Consider the following 18,460-nt stretch of genomic DNA (forward strand, 5'->3'; position numbering starts at 1 on the left):
TGTGCCAGCAGGTCACAACCCTCACTGATGTAGTCCAGAAACTGCAGGAAGGCTATGCCCAGATTGACGGTCGTCTCCAGCAACTTTCAGGGTCATCTGCATCAACAGCCGCAGCCCCTGCGCCCACCAGCGGAGCCTCCTCTTCTCAAGTTGCATCAAGCCCCACAGTGATCATGGCTACCCCTGAGCCCAGGGTTCCCACACCGGAGCGTTTTTCAGGCGATCGCAAAAAGTTCCGGGCCTTCAAAAATGCATGCTCCTTGTACTTAGCCCTTCAGCCCAGGACTTTTTCATCCGAAGTAGTTAAGGTGGGATTTGTCATCTCCCTGTTGACCGAAGAGCCGCAGGCCTGGGCCCACAGCCTGATGGAACAGAGGAGCTCTCTTCTGAACTCTTTGGACCTTTTCTTTGAAAGTATGTCTCAACTATATGATGACCCCCAACGCACCGCTACTGCAGAAGCTGTGCTACACTCCCTGTCCCAAGGAAAGAGACCAGTGGAGGACTACACTGCTGAATTTCGAAAATGGTCAGCTGACACAGGGTGGAACGAACCCACTCTTAAATACCAGTACCGCCAGGGACTGTCAGAAGCTTTGAAAGACGAGTTGGCCAGGATTGAAACCCCTGCCACTTTGGAGGATTTAATCCAATCCGCTACCAAGCTAGACAGGCGCATGCGCGAGCGGCGCTCTGAGCGCTCCCAGGGTCCCCGACCTAGTTGCATGCTCCCTAAACCTTCTCCCGTTCACCCATCCTTTCCAGTGACTCCTGTCACCTCTGCTCCAGAGGCTGAGCCCATGCAGCTTGGATTGGTCCGTGCTCCTCTTACCCCTGAAGAGAAGCAACGACGGCGACAGGCCAATCTCTGTCTGTACTGTGGGGGAACTGGACATTTTCTGCGTACTTGCCCCGTGAGACCCAGTAAGTCACGCTCGCAGTTTTTTATGAACTTTCAGAACCCTGGTTTATCCCAGACTTATGTCACCCTCTCTGTCTCCTTACAGCTAATGGAAAAGGAAGTTCATCTACCAGCAATTATTGATTCCGGAGCCTGTAGTTGTTTTCTAGACACTTCACTGGCCCAAAAACTGCACATTCCCCTGCAAACCAAAGAACAAGGCCTCCAAGTCTACCTGGCTGATGGGTCTCTCCCTCGCTCTGGATTTGTCACACAACAGACAAGGCCCATCCTTGTCACCACGGACTCCGGCCACCAGGAGCTTCTAAGCTTTGACATCATCTTCTCCCCCATGTTCCCCATCATTTTGGGGCTCCCCTGGCTACAGGCACATGAACCTGACATCAATTGGAACAAGAAGAAAGTCTCCTTTTCCTCTCCCTACTGTTCCCAGCATTGCCTTCCTCCAGCTCCAGCCTCCTGTTTAACCGTAGCACCTACACCTGACAATCTCCAGCACGTCCCTCCGGTATATCTTGAATTTAGAGATGTCTTCGATAAACAAAAAGCTGATTGCCTACCACCTCATCGGTCTTACGACTGCCCCATTGATTTGCTACCTGGTTCTGAAATACCCTTTGGCCGTATCTTTCCACTATCAGAGACTGAACTAGCGGCTCTTAAAACGTATATTGATGAGAACTTGGATAAAGGTTTCATTCGTCCATCATCTTCACCGGCCGGAGCCGGCATCTTCTTTGTGGAAAAGAAAGATGTTTCCCTAAGACCATGCATAGACTATAGAGAACTGAACAAAATAACGATAAAAAATCGCTATCCTCTTCCACTTATCCCAGAGTTGTTTCAGCGTTTCCGTTCTGCCCGAATCTTCTCCAAGTTGGATCTGCGAGGTGCCTATAACCTCATCCGAATCAGGCCTGGAGACGAATGGAAGACTGCCTTCAGGTCCAGGTTTGGACATTATGAATATTTGGTAATGCCCTTTGGGTTGTGTAACGCCCCGGCCACATTTTAGCACCTGGTAAACGACATCTTTCGAGAATATCTGGACAATTTCCTAGTTGTTTACCTGGACGACATTCTTATTTTTTCTGCCACCATTGAGCTACACCGGGTTCATGTAAAGACAGTCCTTGCAATTCTCAGGAGACACAAATTGTACCTTAAAGCAGAGAAATGTGAATTCGAAAAATCTGTTGTGCAATTCCTAGGCTTTATCATTTCTACCAACGGGGTCGCAATGGATCCACAGAAGGTCAAGGCAATTCAGGAGTGGCCGGCTCCAGTAGACAAAAAGGGGGTACAGCGGTTTATCGGATTCGCTAATTTTTACCGGAGGTTTATCGTTGGCTTCTCATCCATTGTTGCACCCATCACCCAACTAACCCGCCAACATAGTCGTTTTCAGTGGTCCCAAGAGGCCCAGGAAGCTTTTACCAAGCTCAAAGCCCTGTTCACCTCTGCACCAATCCTACGGCATCCGGATCCAGCCCTGCCATTTGTGTTGGAGGTAGACGCCTCGGAAACCGCCACTGGAGCCATCCTCTCCCAGAGACAGGGCCCCAAGGCTCTCCTCCATCCTGTAGCTTTCGCATCTCGGAAACTAAGTTCCCCGGAAAGGAATTATGATGTGGGAGACCGGGAGCTGTTGGCCATCAAGTTCGCTCTGGAGGAGTGGAGATATCTGTTGGAGGGTGCGTCCCATTCCATCATGATCTTCACCGATCATAAAAACCTAGAATACCTCAGGACAGCCAAACGCTTAAGACCCAGGCAAGCCCGGTGGGCCCTCTTCTTTTCTAGGTTCAACTTTCATATCTCTTATAGACCTGGCCTCAAGAATGGGAAAGCAGACGCACTCTCCCGGATGTTCCCTGAATCTCCCCAGTCAACGGAACCTAGCACCATCTTATCTCCACAAAACTTCCTTCTGCTCACAGACACTGATCTTATGACCACCATCAAGTTGGCATCCAGCCATTGTACTGACCCAGAAATATCCTCCTTGGAGAAACGAGATGACTTGTTCTGGTCCCAAGGAAGAATTTTTGTCCCACCGGAGGCTAGACCCATGACGTTAAAGTTGCTTCATGACCATAACCTGGCTGGTCACTTTGGGACTCAAAAGACTTTGGAATTGGTTGCCCGTTCTTTTTGGTGGCCTGGTTGGAGGCAGGACTGTAAAGAGTATGTCCTCTCTTGTATTTCTTGCCAGCGCAGTAAAGTGGCTAACACCAAATCTTGGGGATTACTTAGACCTTTACCCATTCCAGAACGCCCATGGGCTGAAGTTTCTATGGACTTCATTGTTGATCTTCCTCCCTCGGAAGGTTTCACCTCCATTCTGGTTGTGGTCGACCGCCTTTCCAAAATGGCACACTTCTTGCCCATGGTGGGCACCCCCTCTGCTTTGGAGACAGCTAACATTTTTATCAAAGAAATAATAAGGCTACATGGAGTACCCGACAGTGTTGTTTCTGACAGAGGGGTTCAGTTCACCTCCAAATTTTGGAAAGAACTTTGTAAAGCACTACAAATAAAGGTCTGTCTCTCCTCTGCGTATCACCCTCAAAGCAATGGCCAGACAGAGAGAACGAACCAAACTCTGGAGCAGTATCTCCGCTGTTTCTCTTCTGGCTCTCAGGATGACTGGTCCTCTCTGCTACCCTACGCGGAGTTTGCGTATAATAATTCAGTTCATTCAGCCACCAACCAAACGCCCTTCTGGTCTAACTTTGGGTTTCACCCTTCTTTCCTTCCAAACGCTACCCCTGAATTATCTGTTCCTGCTGTCCAAGATCGCATAGCCTCCATCCAACAGAACTTTCAAAGGATTCAGGAAACCATGCAAAAGGCCCAGGATGACTATAAGAAGTACTACAACAGGGGAAGGAAGGAGAACCCGGTTTTCAAGGTCGGTGAGGAAGTTTGGTTATCTTCAGCTAACCTCAAATTACCTTTTCCCTCACGGAAGTTGGGCCCAAAGTTCATAGGGCCGTTCAAAATCAAGAGGATGGTTAACCCTGTGGCCTTTGAATTGGCCTTACCCAGCTCTTACAGGATTCATTCTGTCTTTCATGCATCCTTACTAAAACCAGTGATTCCTAGCCCCTTCCCGGGAAGAGAGGAGCCGCCTCCTCCACCGGTCCAGGTGGATGGAGAAAATGAATTTGAGGTTGAAGCCATACTGAACTGCAGGAAGAGGGGTAGACTTCTCCAATACCTAATCAAGTGGAAGGGGTACCCACCTGAAAACAACTCTTGGGAACCCTCAAGAAACATACACGCCCCTCGCTTGATCCGAGCTTTTCATGTGAATCACCCGGAAATGATGTCCAGTTTGGGCGTCCAGAGGCCGCCCCTCGGGGGGGGGCACTGTCAGAGAAACCTTCAGCTGCAGACTGGTCATCACATGACAAGCACCACATGACTTCCACATGACTTCCTGGCTGCCTATAAAAGCTGAGCAAGTGCTCAGAGGAATTGCTGGTTTGTCTTTCAGCTTCCTGTACCTGAGTTCCTGTTTCCTGTGTGATCGTTTACCTGCTGTGACCCGGATTGACCCTGACCTGCTCTGCTCTTCTCCTGGACCCGACCTTGGCTTGTTTTACGGACTTTGCTTTTGCTTACCTGTGTTTGACCCTCTGCCTGCGACCCGGATTTACCTTCAGTCTCCTGTGCCTTGACCCTCTGCTTGTGACCAAGTCTTGTCTCCTATCTCCAGTGCCTTGACCCTCAGCCTGTGACCTGGATTGTCTGCTTACCTGTGTTTGACCCTCAGCCTGCTCCGGACTTTTACTGCTGGATCCTGATCAGTCTCTGCTCCAGCTCTACAGGACCTCCACGCAAGCTCTACCCTGCCTGCTGGTAGCTTGTGCCTCTTTGTGCCATCCACCCTCTGTATCACCTCCAGAGGGGCGGAGTGCGCTTAGTCGCAACAGCGAACCGCTCTCGGCATCTCGGCCTCGGTGAGTACCTCTATTCTGATACCCTGAGACGAAGTTCCCACGGAACGTCTGCGACTAGCATGTCCAAGTCGGCCAGGCCGGCTTGACGAGGCCAGCCTAGAATTTCTAGGACCACTGGCGCTGACTGGATCTGAACCAGGCGTCCCTAGAGCTATCTGGCCCCGACCATCCGAGAAAGTCTGATCGTTTTCTGTTCCCACACATTTATCAGATACCTGATTCCTATCAGGAAGGGTGATCTTTTCTGGTTGAACCTCAGGGACCGAAGTCACCCGGCTAGAGGCTTCTTGGTCTGTCTGGTCAACCAGATCCGATTCCTGTGGGGAATAGAGACTAATCTTAGGAAAAGGTAAAGGAAAAGATCTATTCAGGGAACGGTGACTACCACTCCCTGTAGTACTTAAATGTTGGAAGGGAAGAATCGCACCGGTAGTAGTAGTCGATGCTCGATCTAATGTCCTGAATACCGGTGAAAACGTCCCCCCACCCTCAACCCGGGTGGGGGCGCACCTTCAGGCTGTATAATCCTTTGCTTCGGGTTTGGCTGAGTCGGTCCTCTGTTTGTCCGACCAGCCTTTCTTGAACCCTCCTGGAGGAGTCTTGCCTTTCCCGCTTGTTCCAGCCGGGCGTACGAACCCTTTATGGGCGGTAAAGAAAGGTCCTCGCTTGTTACGAGGTCCCTTAGCTTTGGCAGCCTGTGGCAAGAAAGTGCTCTTGCCCCCAGTGGCGTCCTTAATAATTTCATCTAGGGTGGCCCCAAATAGGCGATTCCCCTGAAAGGGGAGATTCGTCAAGGTCTTTTTGGAACCTAGGTCAGCTGACCAGCATTTTAACCACAGCACACGTCTGAGGATTACCGCTGACATAGATGCATGCCCTAATAGGGGGGTAGCATCCAAGGCTGCGTCACAGGCAAACTGTAGCCCTTGTATAATCTGTTCCATCAAATCAGATGTTCCCTGGGGGATATCTTTTCCCCTTAGGTCTTGGCGTACCAATCTCGCCCATTCCGTTAGTGTCTGGGAAACTAGACCAATAACAATTACTGGTCTAAATGCTGACCCTATCAGGGAGAAGATAGTGCGGGACTCCGCTTCCATCTTTCGATGCACCGGATCCTTAAAGGACGAAGTGTCCTCTACTGGGATAACCGTGGCTTTATTCAGCCTGGAAATAGGTGGATCCACCACTGGTGGTACCGTCCATTTCTTAATGAAGGATTCCTCAAATGGATAGCGTCTAGCAATACGCTTGGAAATCGTAAAGGTACGCTTAGAATACTCCCATTCTCCTTTAATTTTATTACCAAAACACTTGGGTTCAGGAAAAACCTTCACCGTTTTAATGGGTTTGTTAGTACCAAAGGGAATCTCTGTTTCAGTTGCCTCTGCCGGTAAAACCTCAAGTCTTAAGGTTTCCCGCACTGCCACAACTAGTGCGTCCACCAATGCTTCTTCCTGAATTATAGCGGGAGAATGAACGTCCTCCTCACTGTCTGAGGGAGCTTTACCTGAGATAACAACCCTTGCAGAGGGACCTGCAGCTGCAGTGACCATCTCTGAATCTGAGTCAGAGGTGTCAGATAATATAGGGGTAGGCGGGGGTCGCTTTCTTGACCCCCGTCCCTGACAGGCTGCCTCCACCCGAGCCACCAAAGACTCCAAAACTGCTGTAAATGCATCCATATTCTGTGCACCGGCGGGTCCCGTGGCCCCCTCGAGGGAAACAGGTGGGGGTATTTGTGTGGCAGGGTCCATGATTATTCCAGTAACTTCCCGGATAATACAATTCAATTTTAAATAAATAAAAAAAAACTTTTTTTTTTTTTTTTTTTCAGACCCCCAGCGCCACAAAAGCCCCTCAGTGTTACCTGCTAGGGATCCCTATCAATCGAGAGAGAGAGATAGACCCCCAGGCTCACCACTTGATGCTCAGAGTTCACTTCAACAGGTTACAGCGCTGTCTTCACAAACAGGAAGTCTTTTGGCTGGTTGCCCAGGAAGAAAGGAGGCGGCTCCGCCCCTCTGCACGCCTTCCGGCGCCTCCCCTAGCTCCACGAGGTGTTTGGATCACCTCAAACATGGCCGCCCCCATGCTGGAGACACGAGGCTACGCCAAAATGGCGGCTCGTGCGATCCAGCAAAAAAAATGGATTTTTGTAAAATCTTACCGTAAAATCCTTTTCTCTTAGCTCATTGACAGACGTAGTCCTCGGTGATACAGCACCTTCGGGTTATGTTGCCTCCGCAGGAGTAGGACTAGACAGGAAATAAAATGCTCTGGCCACACCCTAGGGGCAGTCCCAGAGGGTATATCCTCTCTCTCTCTGCCTCAGCAAATCAGTTATGTCATAAAAGCAGTCTTTAGAGAATTTAACCCAACCCAACTCAAAAAAACAGAGGGGCGGGTACTACGTCTGTCAATGAGCTAAGAGAAAAGGATTTTACGGTAAGATTTTACAAAAATCCATTTTTCTCTATCGCTCATTGACAGACGTAGTCCTCGGTGATACAGCACCTTCGGGAAGTCCCAGAGCAGTATCACAAATGAGGGGTGGGAAAATGGAAATCAAATCCAAATCTAGAAGGCCCAACCGGTGCCAACTAGAAGTTTACAATGCTCATCCTTAATGATGAGACTCAAACAGAAAAAAACCCTCGAGGTAGACCACCGGTCTCCTCAAATTGCGGCCTGCAAAACCTTGCGGCCAAATGAGGCATCCGCCGATGCCATCACATCAATTTTATAAAATTTTGTAAAGGTATGTACCGACGACCAGGTGGCCGCTTTACATACCTGGACCACTGACGCCTGATGGCGAAAGGCCCAGGAAGTACTGAGCGCTCGAGTGAAGTGCGCCCTAACAGGGAACGGAGGATTCCAACCCTTAATAGAATAAGCCTGTACCACCGTCTGACTGATCCATGTAGATATGGTCGCGGCAGACACAGGCAACCCCCTTCAAGGGCTATCCGTGATCACAAAAAGTGAGTCCGTCTTACGAAAACCACTTTAGGAAGGAAGGATGGATTCGGAAGAACCACCTTATCCCTATGAACCACCAGATCTGGGGAACGACAGGATAATGCGGCCAGTTCTGACACCCTGCGTAGAGAAGTAATGGCCACCAAGAAGGCCACCTTCTGGGAATGTAAGCAAGGGAATCTCCCTAATATCTTCCGCACCAAGGAATGATTAGCCAAAGGTTTCTTGAAAGAAGATTGCTAACGCCGAAAACCTGACCCTTGATCGTGCTCAAGGATAGTTTCTGCTCAACCCCTTGTTGCAGACAGACCAAAATTCGGGTCACCGAATAGGTCTGTGGGGGAAATCCAATAGATTCACACCATGCAATATAAGACTTCCATGTGCTGGAAGTCGCTTTCCTTGCTTTAACTGGAGGTAGGAATAACTGAAGCTGACACTCCCTTGTCCTTCAGTACCTGGGTCTCAATGGCCAGGCCATTAAGCCAGCGACTGTAAAGCAAGATGGAAGATCGGTCCCTGAGACCGCAAATCCTCCCTGAGAGGAAGTCTCCAAGGAGCGTCCGCGACTAGCCTCGCCAAGTCGGCGTACCAGGCTTGACGAGGTCAATCCAGAATTTCCAGAATAACTGGAATTCCCTCCACCTCTATCCTGCGAAGAAGTTCCCGCAGCAACTTGAGAGGATGGAAGGCATGCTGTAGCTGATACTGCCCCCACGGGGCGATCAGCGTTTCTGCTGCGTCCGCTAGAGGATCGTGGCGCGAGCTAAAAACCTCCGCACCTTCCTGTTAGGCCAAGGTGCCAACAGATCCACATCCGGGATGTCCCAATGAAGGGACAGCTAGGGAAAAAACCTCTGGATGAAGAGGCCATATGCGATTGGATCCGAATCGGGCTGCTCTAGAGCTGCTCGATCCAGTAAATCAGACAAAATCTGATCGCTCTCAGTTCCGATACCCTTATTGGTAATCTGGATACTATCGGAAGAAATGACTTCCCCTGGTTGAGCATCGGAGACTTCCTGGTCCGCTCGCTCAACCGGATCCGATTGTCCAGGGAATCGGAATTCTGATTCCATTAAAAAAGAATCTCCTTCAGGAGAATTCGGGTATGAGACTGGGTATACGGTACTGCCTCTAAGAAGGCCACCATCAGTCCCAGCCAATTGACGGACAGCAACATCCGAATCGTTGACTGAACCTTCTGGAGTTTCCCAGCAAGGAGAAACTCTCTTGCCCAGGATGTATCCAACCTTAGGCCCAGATAGTTCAGTCTCCTGGTGGGAACCAGGGATGATCTTTGGAAAAGCGAAAAAAAGCTGATGTCCTGCGATGATGGGGATATAAAGATAGGCATCCTATATGTCTATGGACGCCAGGAAATCTCTTTTATGCAGGGAGGCCACCACTGTACGGATGGACTCTATTTCTTCCCAAGTCCAGATTTGGACGCACCTTGCCCTCTTTCCTGGGCATTGTGAATAGGTTCGAATAGAACCCCTGAAACCGTTCAATGTTAGAAGGGCAGAATCACACCGGTGGAAGTGATCGAAACTCGATCCTGTGTCCTCCAGAAACCGGTGAAGACATCCCCCCCCCCACCCCAGAGATGGGTAGGGGCGCATCAGGCTATATTCTTCAGGCTTGGCTGAGCCGGACTCTTTGTTTACCCGACCAGCGCCCTTTGAAACCCCTCTAAAGGGGCTTTGGAGGGTTTCGCCTTATCGCCCGCCCTCGCGGAACGAACAACTCTATATGAGCAGAAAAGGAAGGTCCTCGTTAGTTACGAGGTCTTTTTATCCTAACAGTCTGTGGCAAGACAGCAGGTGGTACCGTCTATCCTATAAAGAGGAATTCCTCAAACGGATAGCACCTAGCCATGCGTTTGGAAATAACAGGGGTTCGTTTCAAAACGACCCCATTTGGGTAAAGGAAAATCCTTCGCCCTTTTGGTAGGCTAACAAGTACCAAAAAGGAATCTCAGTCTCAGCTACCTCTGCCGGTGTAACCTCAAGACTAAAGGTTTCCCGGATGGACACAACTAGTGCATCCACCACTCTTGTGCTATGGCGGAGGCAGAAACGTGCTCCTCACTGCTGAGGAGATATTATCTGAGACAACAGCCCCCTAAGAGGGACCTGCAACTGCATTGACCAGTTCCGAATCCGTATCTGATAAACAATAGGGGTAGGCGGGGGTCGCTACTTGACCCCCGTCCCTGACAGGCCACCTCCACCCGGGATACCAAAGACTCCAAAATTGCCGATAATGCATTAAAAACAAGTGGGGTACTGGAGGGTCCTGCGGCCACCTTGAGGGGATCAGGTGGGGATACCTATGCGGCAGGGTCAATGATTATACAAGACACTTGCCAGCGACAAAAAATGACAAAGTAAAAAAAAAAAAAAAAAAAACTTTTTTTTTTGTGTGTCCCCCAGTCGCAACAGCGCCCCTCAGTGTTACCTGCCTTTTTGGACCCCACAGAGAGAGAGACAGACCCCAAGGCTCATCCCTGATGCACAGAAGTTTTCATCAGCTTGCTCAGTGCTTGTCTTGTTACAGACAGGAAGTCTTTGGCCCTATTTCCTGGGTAAAAGAGGCGGCTCCGCCCCTTAACACGCCTGCCGGCTCCTCCCCCTGGCTCCATGAGGTGTTTGAGTCACCTCAAACATGGCCGCCCCCATGCTGGAGACACGAGGCTACACCAAAATGGCGGCCTCGTGCGATCTATCAGACAATGGCGGCGGCCTGCACAGAATAGCGGCATGTCTGCAGAAGGATATCGGCCTCACAACCCTTCACCCTCATGGTGGTCAGCGTGGTCGGAGGTACCGGACCCTAGCGGGCCGTATGCGGTCCGCTGCTTAGCTGGAGGAATGATCTGGAATGCAGTATACATGTATAGACATCGCCCTGTGGCTACTGACAGGTAGGATACCTTATACTATCACAGTAAAGTTCTAGTACTGCCACTGACTACAATCATTTACACATCTTTACAATTAGATTGTCAGCTCCCAAACCAAGTCTCCTGGCTTCTTGTACACAAAAATCACACTCAATTAGGGGGATCTGTGACATGTTGTAGGATAGAGGGGAACCCATCCTTACCATTACAGAGAGGGGCCCGCGTTCACCACAAGACCCGTCAAGGGGAAAGGGGGAACATACTACTCACTATACCGGAACCAGGCGGGCGCCAACTCCTGACAGTACCCCTCTCCACCGAGGTAGGAGGGCTGTCGACCAATACGGGCGCCGTGACTCATGGTCTTTGGCGTTTCAGCGAGACGTTTAACTCACAGAGTCAGTCCCCGTCCAGTGGGACTATGTCGCGGCCGACCCAGCGCGGAGCTATGGCCTGCACGCGCTCGTAGGCTGAACTGGGGTGACCACTGGATCTCAACATCCAGCCCGTCGCCCAGTTCAGCTTTCTTGCTTGAACATCTCACAGGAACACTGGAGAAAAAAAGCTGTCTTAAAAAATTATTTTCTAAGAAAAAAATCCTGCCAGGACCGAAGATCCCAGCAAGGTATCTAGGTCCTTACTCCTGACTAGACAGAAAAAAACTGATTTGCTGAGGCAGAGAGAGAGAGGATATACCCTCTGGGACTGCCCCTAGGGTGTGGCCAGAGCATTTTATTTCCTGTCTAGTCCTACTCCTGTGGAGGCAACATAACCCGAAGGTGCTGTATCACCGAGGACTACGTCTGTCAATGAGCGATAGAGAAAAAAAAATTAAAGTGCCCCATTCCTCCATGCTCACGCGCAGAAGCAAATGTAAACAGTGTTCAAGCCACACATGTGAGGTATCACCGCAATTGTTAGAGCGACGGCAATAATTAGGGACCTAGACCTCTTCTGTAACTCTAAACTGGTAACTGTTAACATTTTTTAAAGCATTGTCTATGTAATTTGCTGCCATTCCACGAGTGTGCGCAATTTTAAAGCATGGGATGTTAGGTATTTCATCGTAACATCTTTCACATTATACAAAAATTGGGCTAACTTACCAACCATTTTTTTTTTTTAAATATATTTTAATTAAATGTTTTTTATCCCAAAAATTGGAGTTTAAAAGACCGCTGTACAAATACAGTGTAACTTAAAATATTGCAACGACTGCCATTTTATTTTCTAGGGTCTCTGCTAAAAAATATAATGTTTGGAGTTCCAAGTAATTTTCTAGCAAAAAATACTGATTTTAACTTGTAAGCAAGACGTTTCAGAAAAAGGCCTGATCCTTAAAAGAGGAAGTAAACTTCCTTTACTGACTTTTACCTATAGGTAAGCCTATAATAAGGCTTACTTATAGGTAGTGTAAATATCTCCTAAATGTGCACCATTTAGAAGATATTTACATTACTTTAAGCCAGTGACATCACTGGCGATTGCGCTCTGAAGGAATGTCCACCCATGCCATTCCTTCAGAGCCTTGTGCCATGGATGGCGACTCCTGCGCGCATGCACGGGAGGGGCATCATCGCAGCTCCAGCCAATCACAGAGCAAAAAAGCCCGCTAACCCAGAAGCAAGACGGGGGAAGATGGGAGCCCCTGCAGCACTGATATTGCAGCGCTGGAACAGCTTCGTTTTAAGGTAAGTTTAACATAATATGCTAGTATGTGATGCATACTAGCACATTATGACTTTACCTTACAGGGAAAAAAAATGTCCAGAGGTATACAACCACTTTAGGTGGTTAAACATTGTTCATTTTTACCTGTTTAAAAAAAAAAAGCATTGTTCATTTTTCCGTAGCAATGGTTTCCACCCAGTAGGTACAGTGCCCCTAAATCTGATCAGTGTCTGAAACTAGCTCTGGGCCCCTTATCTTGGATTGGGGCACAGACTGCCAATTTATGTTAGGAATAATATGCAGTTTTTTGTTTTTTTTTAATTCACTGTTTTTTTATATCTTCACTGTAGATTCAAGCATTGTGGCGTGGGATCATGGTACGGAAAGGTCTTGGACCCTATTCTTACCTTCTTCAGATTGGGAAAAAAAGCAAATCAAAGAAGGATAAGAAAGTAAAGGGAAAAAACAAGAAAGGTGTTGTAAAGGGGAAAAAGAAGTAAGAGTGAACAACTCTCTCACAGAAATAAGAGGCCATCCTGTTGTTATGGAAACATACCGACATACAGTATACAGTAGAACCTTAGTGAGCATGGGCTTTGCACACTGCAGACTGCATTATTCCCAGGTACAATGGATGTAAGTGATCAAACCAGTTTCTCCTGTGACATTAAAGGTCTTTGTTATGCAAGACATTCCACACTGTGCTAACACAACCTTACTTTACCGCCAACATACAATTCACGTGCAATGCCAGGCTGCTATATTTATTTGCTTTTGTGTTCACCATGAAAAAATCTGCACAGGATATAAAAGACAAACATATTGGATCCAACAGTCCACCAAATTGTATCAATCGTGCTTTAAACAAATTCAGGAAAATATTATGCAAATCTGTGATATTTATCTAATTACAAAAGTGCAATTATTTTGTAGCCTCACACAAATTAATACATGTCAGCAAAATGATGTATGGTGTCTATTATTGTGTAACCGTGAACTAGCTATAGTGAGAATACAAGCAGGTGGAGTGCACACAGTGTTTATCCATCTCCCTTCCATCCCAGAGGAAAAACATGGAGAAAGTTTAGCTTTTAAAATCAGTCATTGTGAATGCTGATGTTGTTTTCTTTGCAGATTCTGTTGAGTTGCTGCTGCTCGGCTGTTGATAGAGTCCAGCGCTGCATACCCAATTCTTTCAGCATAGGTAGCTTAGGTATGTTGGATAGTAGGTGAATGAACCATGGACCACAGTCACGGGCAGAAGCTGGCCTTAAGCTAATATCTAGTTCAGTTATGTTCTTCAGAGCAGGGATACTTTCAAACAATAAGGACCAGGCTTCATCAGGAACAGTGTCATTGTAGGCAAGGTCCAGCTGCTGTAAGCTGTCCAGATGACTGGATTGTGCTGCTGATCCTGCAATACATAACAACATAATATCACAAAACATTAAGAGTTAAAGTTTTGTTAACTGTGTTTGCATACATGTGAAAAAAAGCAAGTACGCCCCATGGAAAAGATTTGCTTGGATACAGTGCGAAAGTATTCGGCCCCCTTGAACTTTGCGACCTTTTGCCACATTTCAGGCTTCAAACATAGATATAAAGCTGTAATTTTCTGTGAAGAATCAACAACAAGTGGGACACAATCATGAAGTGGAACAAAATTTATTAGATATTTCAAACTTTGCTAACAAATAAAAAACTGAAAAATTGGGCGTGCAAAATTATTCAGCCCTTTTACTTTCAGTGCAGAAAACGCTTTCCAGAAGTTCAGTGAGGATCTCTGAATGATCCAATGTTGGCCTAAATGACTAATGATGATAAATAGAATCCACCTGTGTGTAATCAAGTCTCCGTATAAATGCACCTGCACTGTGATAGTCTCAGAGGTCCGTTTAAAGTGCAGAGAGCATCATGAAGAACAAGGAACAAACCAGGCAGGTCCGAGATACTGTTGTGGAGAAGTTTAAAGCCGGATTTGGATACAAAAAGATTTCCCAAGCTTTAAACATCCCAAGGAGCACTGTGCAAGCGATAATATTGAAATGGGAGTATCAGACCACTGCAAATCTACGAAGACCTGGCCATCCCTCTAAACTTTCAGCTCATACAAGGAGAAGACTGATCAGAGATGCAGCCAAGAGGCCCATGATCACTCTGGATGAACTGCAGAGATCTACAGCTGAGGTGGGAGACTCTGTCCATAGGACAACAATCAGCCACAAGCCACCTGGGAGACACACCAAACATGTGGAAGAAGGTGCTGTCAGATGAAACCAAAATCCAACTTTTTGGCAACAATGCAAAAGGTTATGTTTGGCGTAAAAGCATCACAGCTCATCACCCTGAACACACCATCCCCACTGTCAAACATGGTGGGGGCAGCATCATGGTTTGGGCCTGCTTTTCTTCAGCAGGGACAGGGAAGATGATTAAAATTGATGGGAAGATGGATGGAGCCAAATGCAGGACCATTCTGGAAGAAAACCTGATGGAGTCTGCAAAAGACCTGAGACTGGGACGGAGATTTGTCTTCTAACAAAACAATGATCCAAAACATAAAGCAAAATCTACAATGGAATGGTTCACAAATAAACATATCCAGGTGTTAGAATGGCCAAGTCAAAGTCCAGACCTGAATCCAATCGAGAATCTGTGGAAAGAACGGAAAACTGCTGTTCACAAACACTCTCCATCCAACCTCACTGAGCTCGAGCTGTTTTGCAAGGAGGAATGGGCAAAAATTTCAGTCTCTCGATGTGCAAAACTGATAGAGACATACTTGAGGAGAGAAGGGAAAGCCGCTCAGGTACAAGTATCAAGACCCAGTGCAGGTCGGATCTGCCATCCAGGGATATGCAAATTTGAAGTGTGAGACCGCACTCAGGATTTTAGATGAAACCAATGATTTTCTTTATTCCTCAAAAGTATAACAGACAGACAGTGTACAGGAACAGACGTGTCAGGTTGACGCGTTTCACGACATAACCACACTGAGAGATAGCAGAGATCGGCTGGTATTAGTAGATGGACAAGCCAGCAGAAATAAATTAGTGTGATTAAACACAGGTTGTGCTACTTGAATTGATGAAGAGTAGAAAAAAGCAGATCTATCTGCGATCGCACAGCTAGGACAATCAAATGACACATGAAACCCCACTGAAGGGGATACAACATGAGATTGTGAAAGAAAAAACATATACCACAAGGATAGAAACTATACATATATAGTAAAATCATGTATGCGCGATAGAACCACATAAAGGCAGGCTGTATAAATAAATGAATAAAGCAAGACCACCAATGGTATGTGCAAACGTAGAGATGTCTTGTGCATCCATCCAAAAAGCATTTTTATATATAAAGAAGGTAAACTTCTTTCCATGCATGAAGAGTGTCAATAGTAGTATTATAGTAGTACTATAATGTAGATAATCACCATCTGGGTGAACCAATATGATTGTATGTGTAAAAGGGGGGGTGATGGTGATAATATCCATTACCTGTCTTGGTTTTGGTTTTGTTCTTTTTGCCCTCTATGTTATGATTCTTGCCAGAGATGTATCGGCCCGTGTATGTCAATACATTTCGCACCATGTTTCTGGTTCCCTGTTCCTGTTTTCTTGTCTGTCAACTGGCTATATGGGAATTTTTGCATAATTAATTTGTTCATTCACTATTTCCCATTTATCGAGCCAGTTTATTGCTAATAGTATTGTCTTTTAACATTAATAAGAAAGGGGGGTTTTTCCCTTTTTTGTCTTCGGCACCGGTCTCATATCTAGGATGCCATGAGTCCATGATATGCTTGTTGGTATATATATTTGTGTTATGAGACTTTTTAGTTTTTATCTCTATGAACATACGCTGCCCCTTTTTTATATTCTAATATTGTACGTTTCCATATACATGGGATATTACATTGGCTCATGTTTTAGTATAATATACTATACCCGCATGTTCATATACAGTTTTTGTTTATTTAGTAAGTGTCTATGCATTCATCTTGACTCATGGCATCTATGTTTTAGTATTGTTCAGATTTGAGACCGATCCCAAAAGATATTGGACATATTGCGCTTATGAGACACATACATACAGGCGATTATTATTTTTGGATCCTATGTGGATTGTTTTCTTGACCCCAATGGTTGTTTTTCTTGCAAGTGTTCCTTTTATTTTTCATTTCACATACACACTGCATTTATAATTCTATGCATCCCTGACACATGTTCTTCTTTAACCGCCTTAGCGGTAAACCCGAGCGTGACTCGGGGTAGGAATTTTCTGGTATTAGCGGTATCCCCGAGTCACGCTCAGGGTCAATGGGCAGAGCGTGCAGACAGCGCAGCGGAGCTTCTCTTACCTTATCCTGGCGATCCAGCGATGATCTTCCATTGCTGTGACCGCCAGCGAGATCTCCGCCGCTCGTCTGTCGGTAGGAGGACTTCCTAGTTCCGTTCCCTGCAGCAGCAATGCTGCATGGGAGCGGAACTAGGGAGGGAAATTCAAAAAAAAAAAAAAAAAAAAACGTTGCACAAAACACATAACACATTTTATATTATATATATGCATATATATATATATATATATATATATATATATATACACACACACATATATATATATATATATATAAAATTATATTATTGATTTGATTATAATTCATGCGTTTATATATATATATATATATATATATATATATATATATATATATATATACATACACACACACACACACACATATATATATAATATATAGCGCATGAATTATAATCTAATCAATAATATAATTTTATTATATATATTATATATTAAATAATAAAATAATATTATTGATTCAATTATAATTCACTTGTTTGTGTTTCAAATTTATCACATCTGGGATGTCTACTAGACTCTTGTTTTGGTCAGGTTTAAGTCAGTAATTACTAAGAATTGTAGGCCTATAATACATAACGCCAAATTTCCATGAAAAGAATTGTACCGCTTTTGGAACAGAATTCCTGACAGAATCATACCGCCAGGGAGGTTAAAGATCAATAGTTAATGTTTATATTTACATTTATATTGTCACACACCTTATTATCTTATTATTCCTTATTCAGTTTACCTTTTTCCACGTCTTTTTTCATCCCACTTTATTTTCCTTATCTCAATTTTTCACTTACTCTTACATAATATTCATTCATCACCATCACCCCCCCTTTTACACATACAATCATATTGGTTCACCCAGATGGTGATTATCTACATTATACTACTATTGACACTCTTCATGCATGGAAAGAAGTTTACCTTCTTTATATATAAAAAATGCCTTTTGGATGGATGCACAAGACATTTTGCACATACCATTGGTGGTCTTACTTTATTCATTTATTTATACAGCCTGCCTTTATGTGGTTCCATCGCGCATACATGATTTTACTATATATGTTTCTATCCTTGTGGTATATGTTTTTTCTTTCACAATCTCATGTTATATCCCCTTCAGTGGGGTTTCATGTGTCATTTGATTGTCCTAGCTGTGCGATCGCAGATAGATCGGCTTTTTTCTACTCTTCATCAATTCAAGTAGCACAACCTGTGTTTAATCACACTAATTTATTTCTGCTGGCTTGTCCATCTACTAATACCAGTCGATCTCTGCTATCTCTCAGTGTGGTTATGAGTAAGCGACTGGTCATGTCGTGAAACGCGTCAACCTGACACGTCTGTTCCTGTACACTGTCTGTCTGTTATACTTTTGAGGAAGAAAATCATTGGTTTCATCTAAAATCCTGAGTGCGGTCTCACACTTCAAATTTGATAGAGACATACCCCAAGCGACTTACAGCTGTAATCGCAGCAAAAGGTGGCGCTACAAAGTATTAACATAAGGGGGCTGAATAATTTTGCACGCCCAATTTTTCAGTTTTTTATTTGTTAAAAAAAAAGTTTGAAATATCCAATAAATTTCGTTCCACTTCATGATTGTGTCCCACTTGTTGTTGATTCTTCACA

The 18,460-nt window shown here is 45.7% G+C and overlaps 2 protein-coding genes across 3 annotated transcripts in view; one reads left to right on the forward strand and one right to left on the reverse strand.

Annotated features, from left to right (window-relative positions):
• The window catches only part of LRRIQ4 (leucine rich repeats and IQ motif containing 4), a 31,706-nt gene extending 18,180 nt beyond the window's left edge, over positions 1 to 13,526 (forward strand). For both annotated transcript variants that reach the window (XM_082249194.1, XM_082249195.1), the window contains exon 6: positions 12,805 to 13,526. In XM_082249194.1, coding sequence (XP_082105320.1) covers positions 12,805 to 12,954 — 150 coding nt within the window. In that variant the 3' untranslated portion in view covers positions 12,955 to 13,526. The remainder of the gene's footprint in view (positions 1 to 12,804) is intronic.
• LRRC31 (leucine rich repeat containing 31) overlaps positions 13,387 to 18,460 on the reverse strand; it is a 64,323-nt gene continuing 59,249 nt past the window's right edge. The window contains exon 10 of the mRNA XM_082249196.1: positions 13,387 to 13,868. Within this exon, the coding sequence (XP_082105322.1) occupies positions 13,552 to 13,868 (317 nt within the window). The 3' untranslated portion in view covers positions 13,387 to 13,551. The remainder of the gene's footprint in view (positions 13,869 to 18,460) is intronic.

This window comes from Pelophylax lessonae (genome assembly GCF_965119305.1).
Source record: "Pelophylax lessonae genome assembly, chromosome: 3".
Classification (NCBI taxonomy): Eukaryota; Metazoa; Chordata; class Amphibia; order Anura; family Ranidae; genus Pelophylax; species Pelophylax lessonae.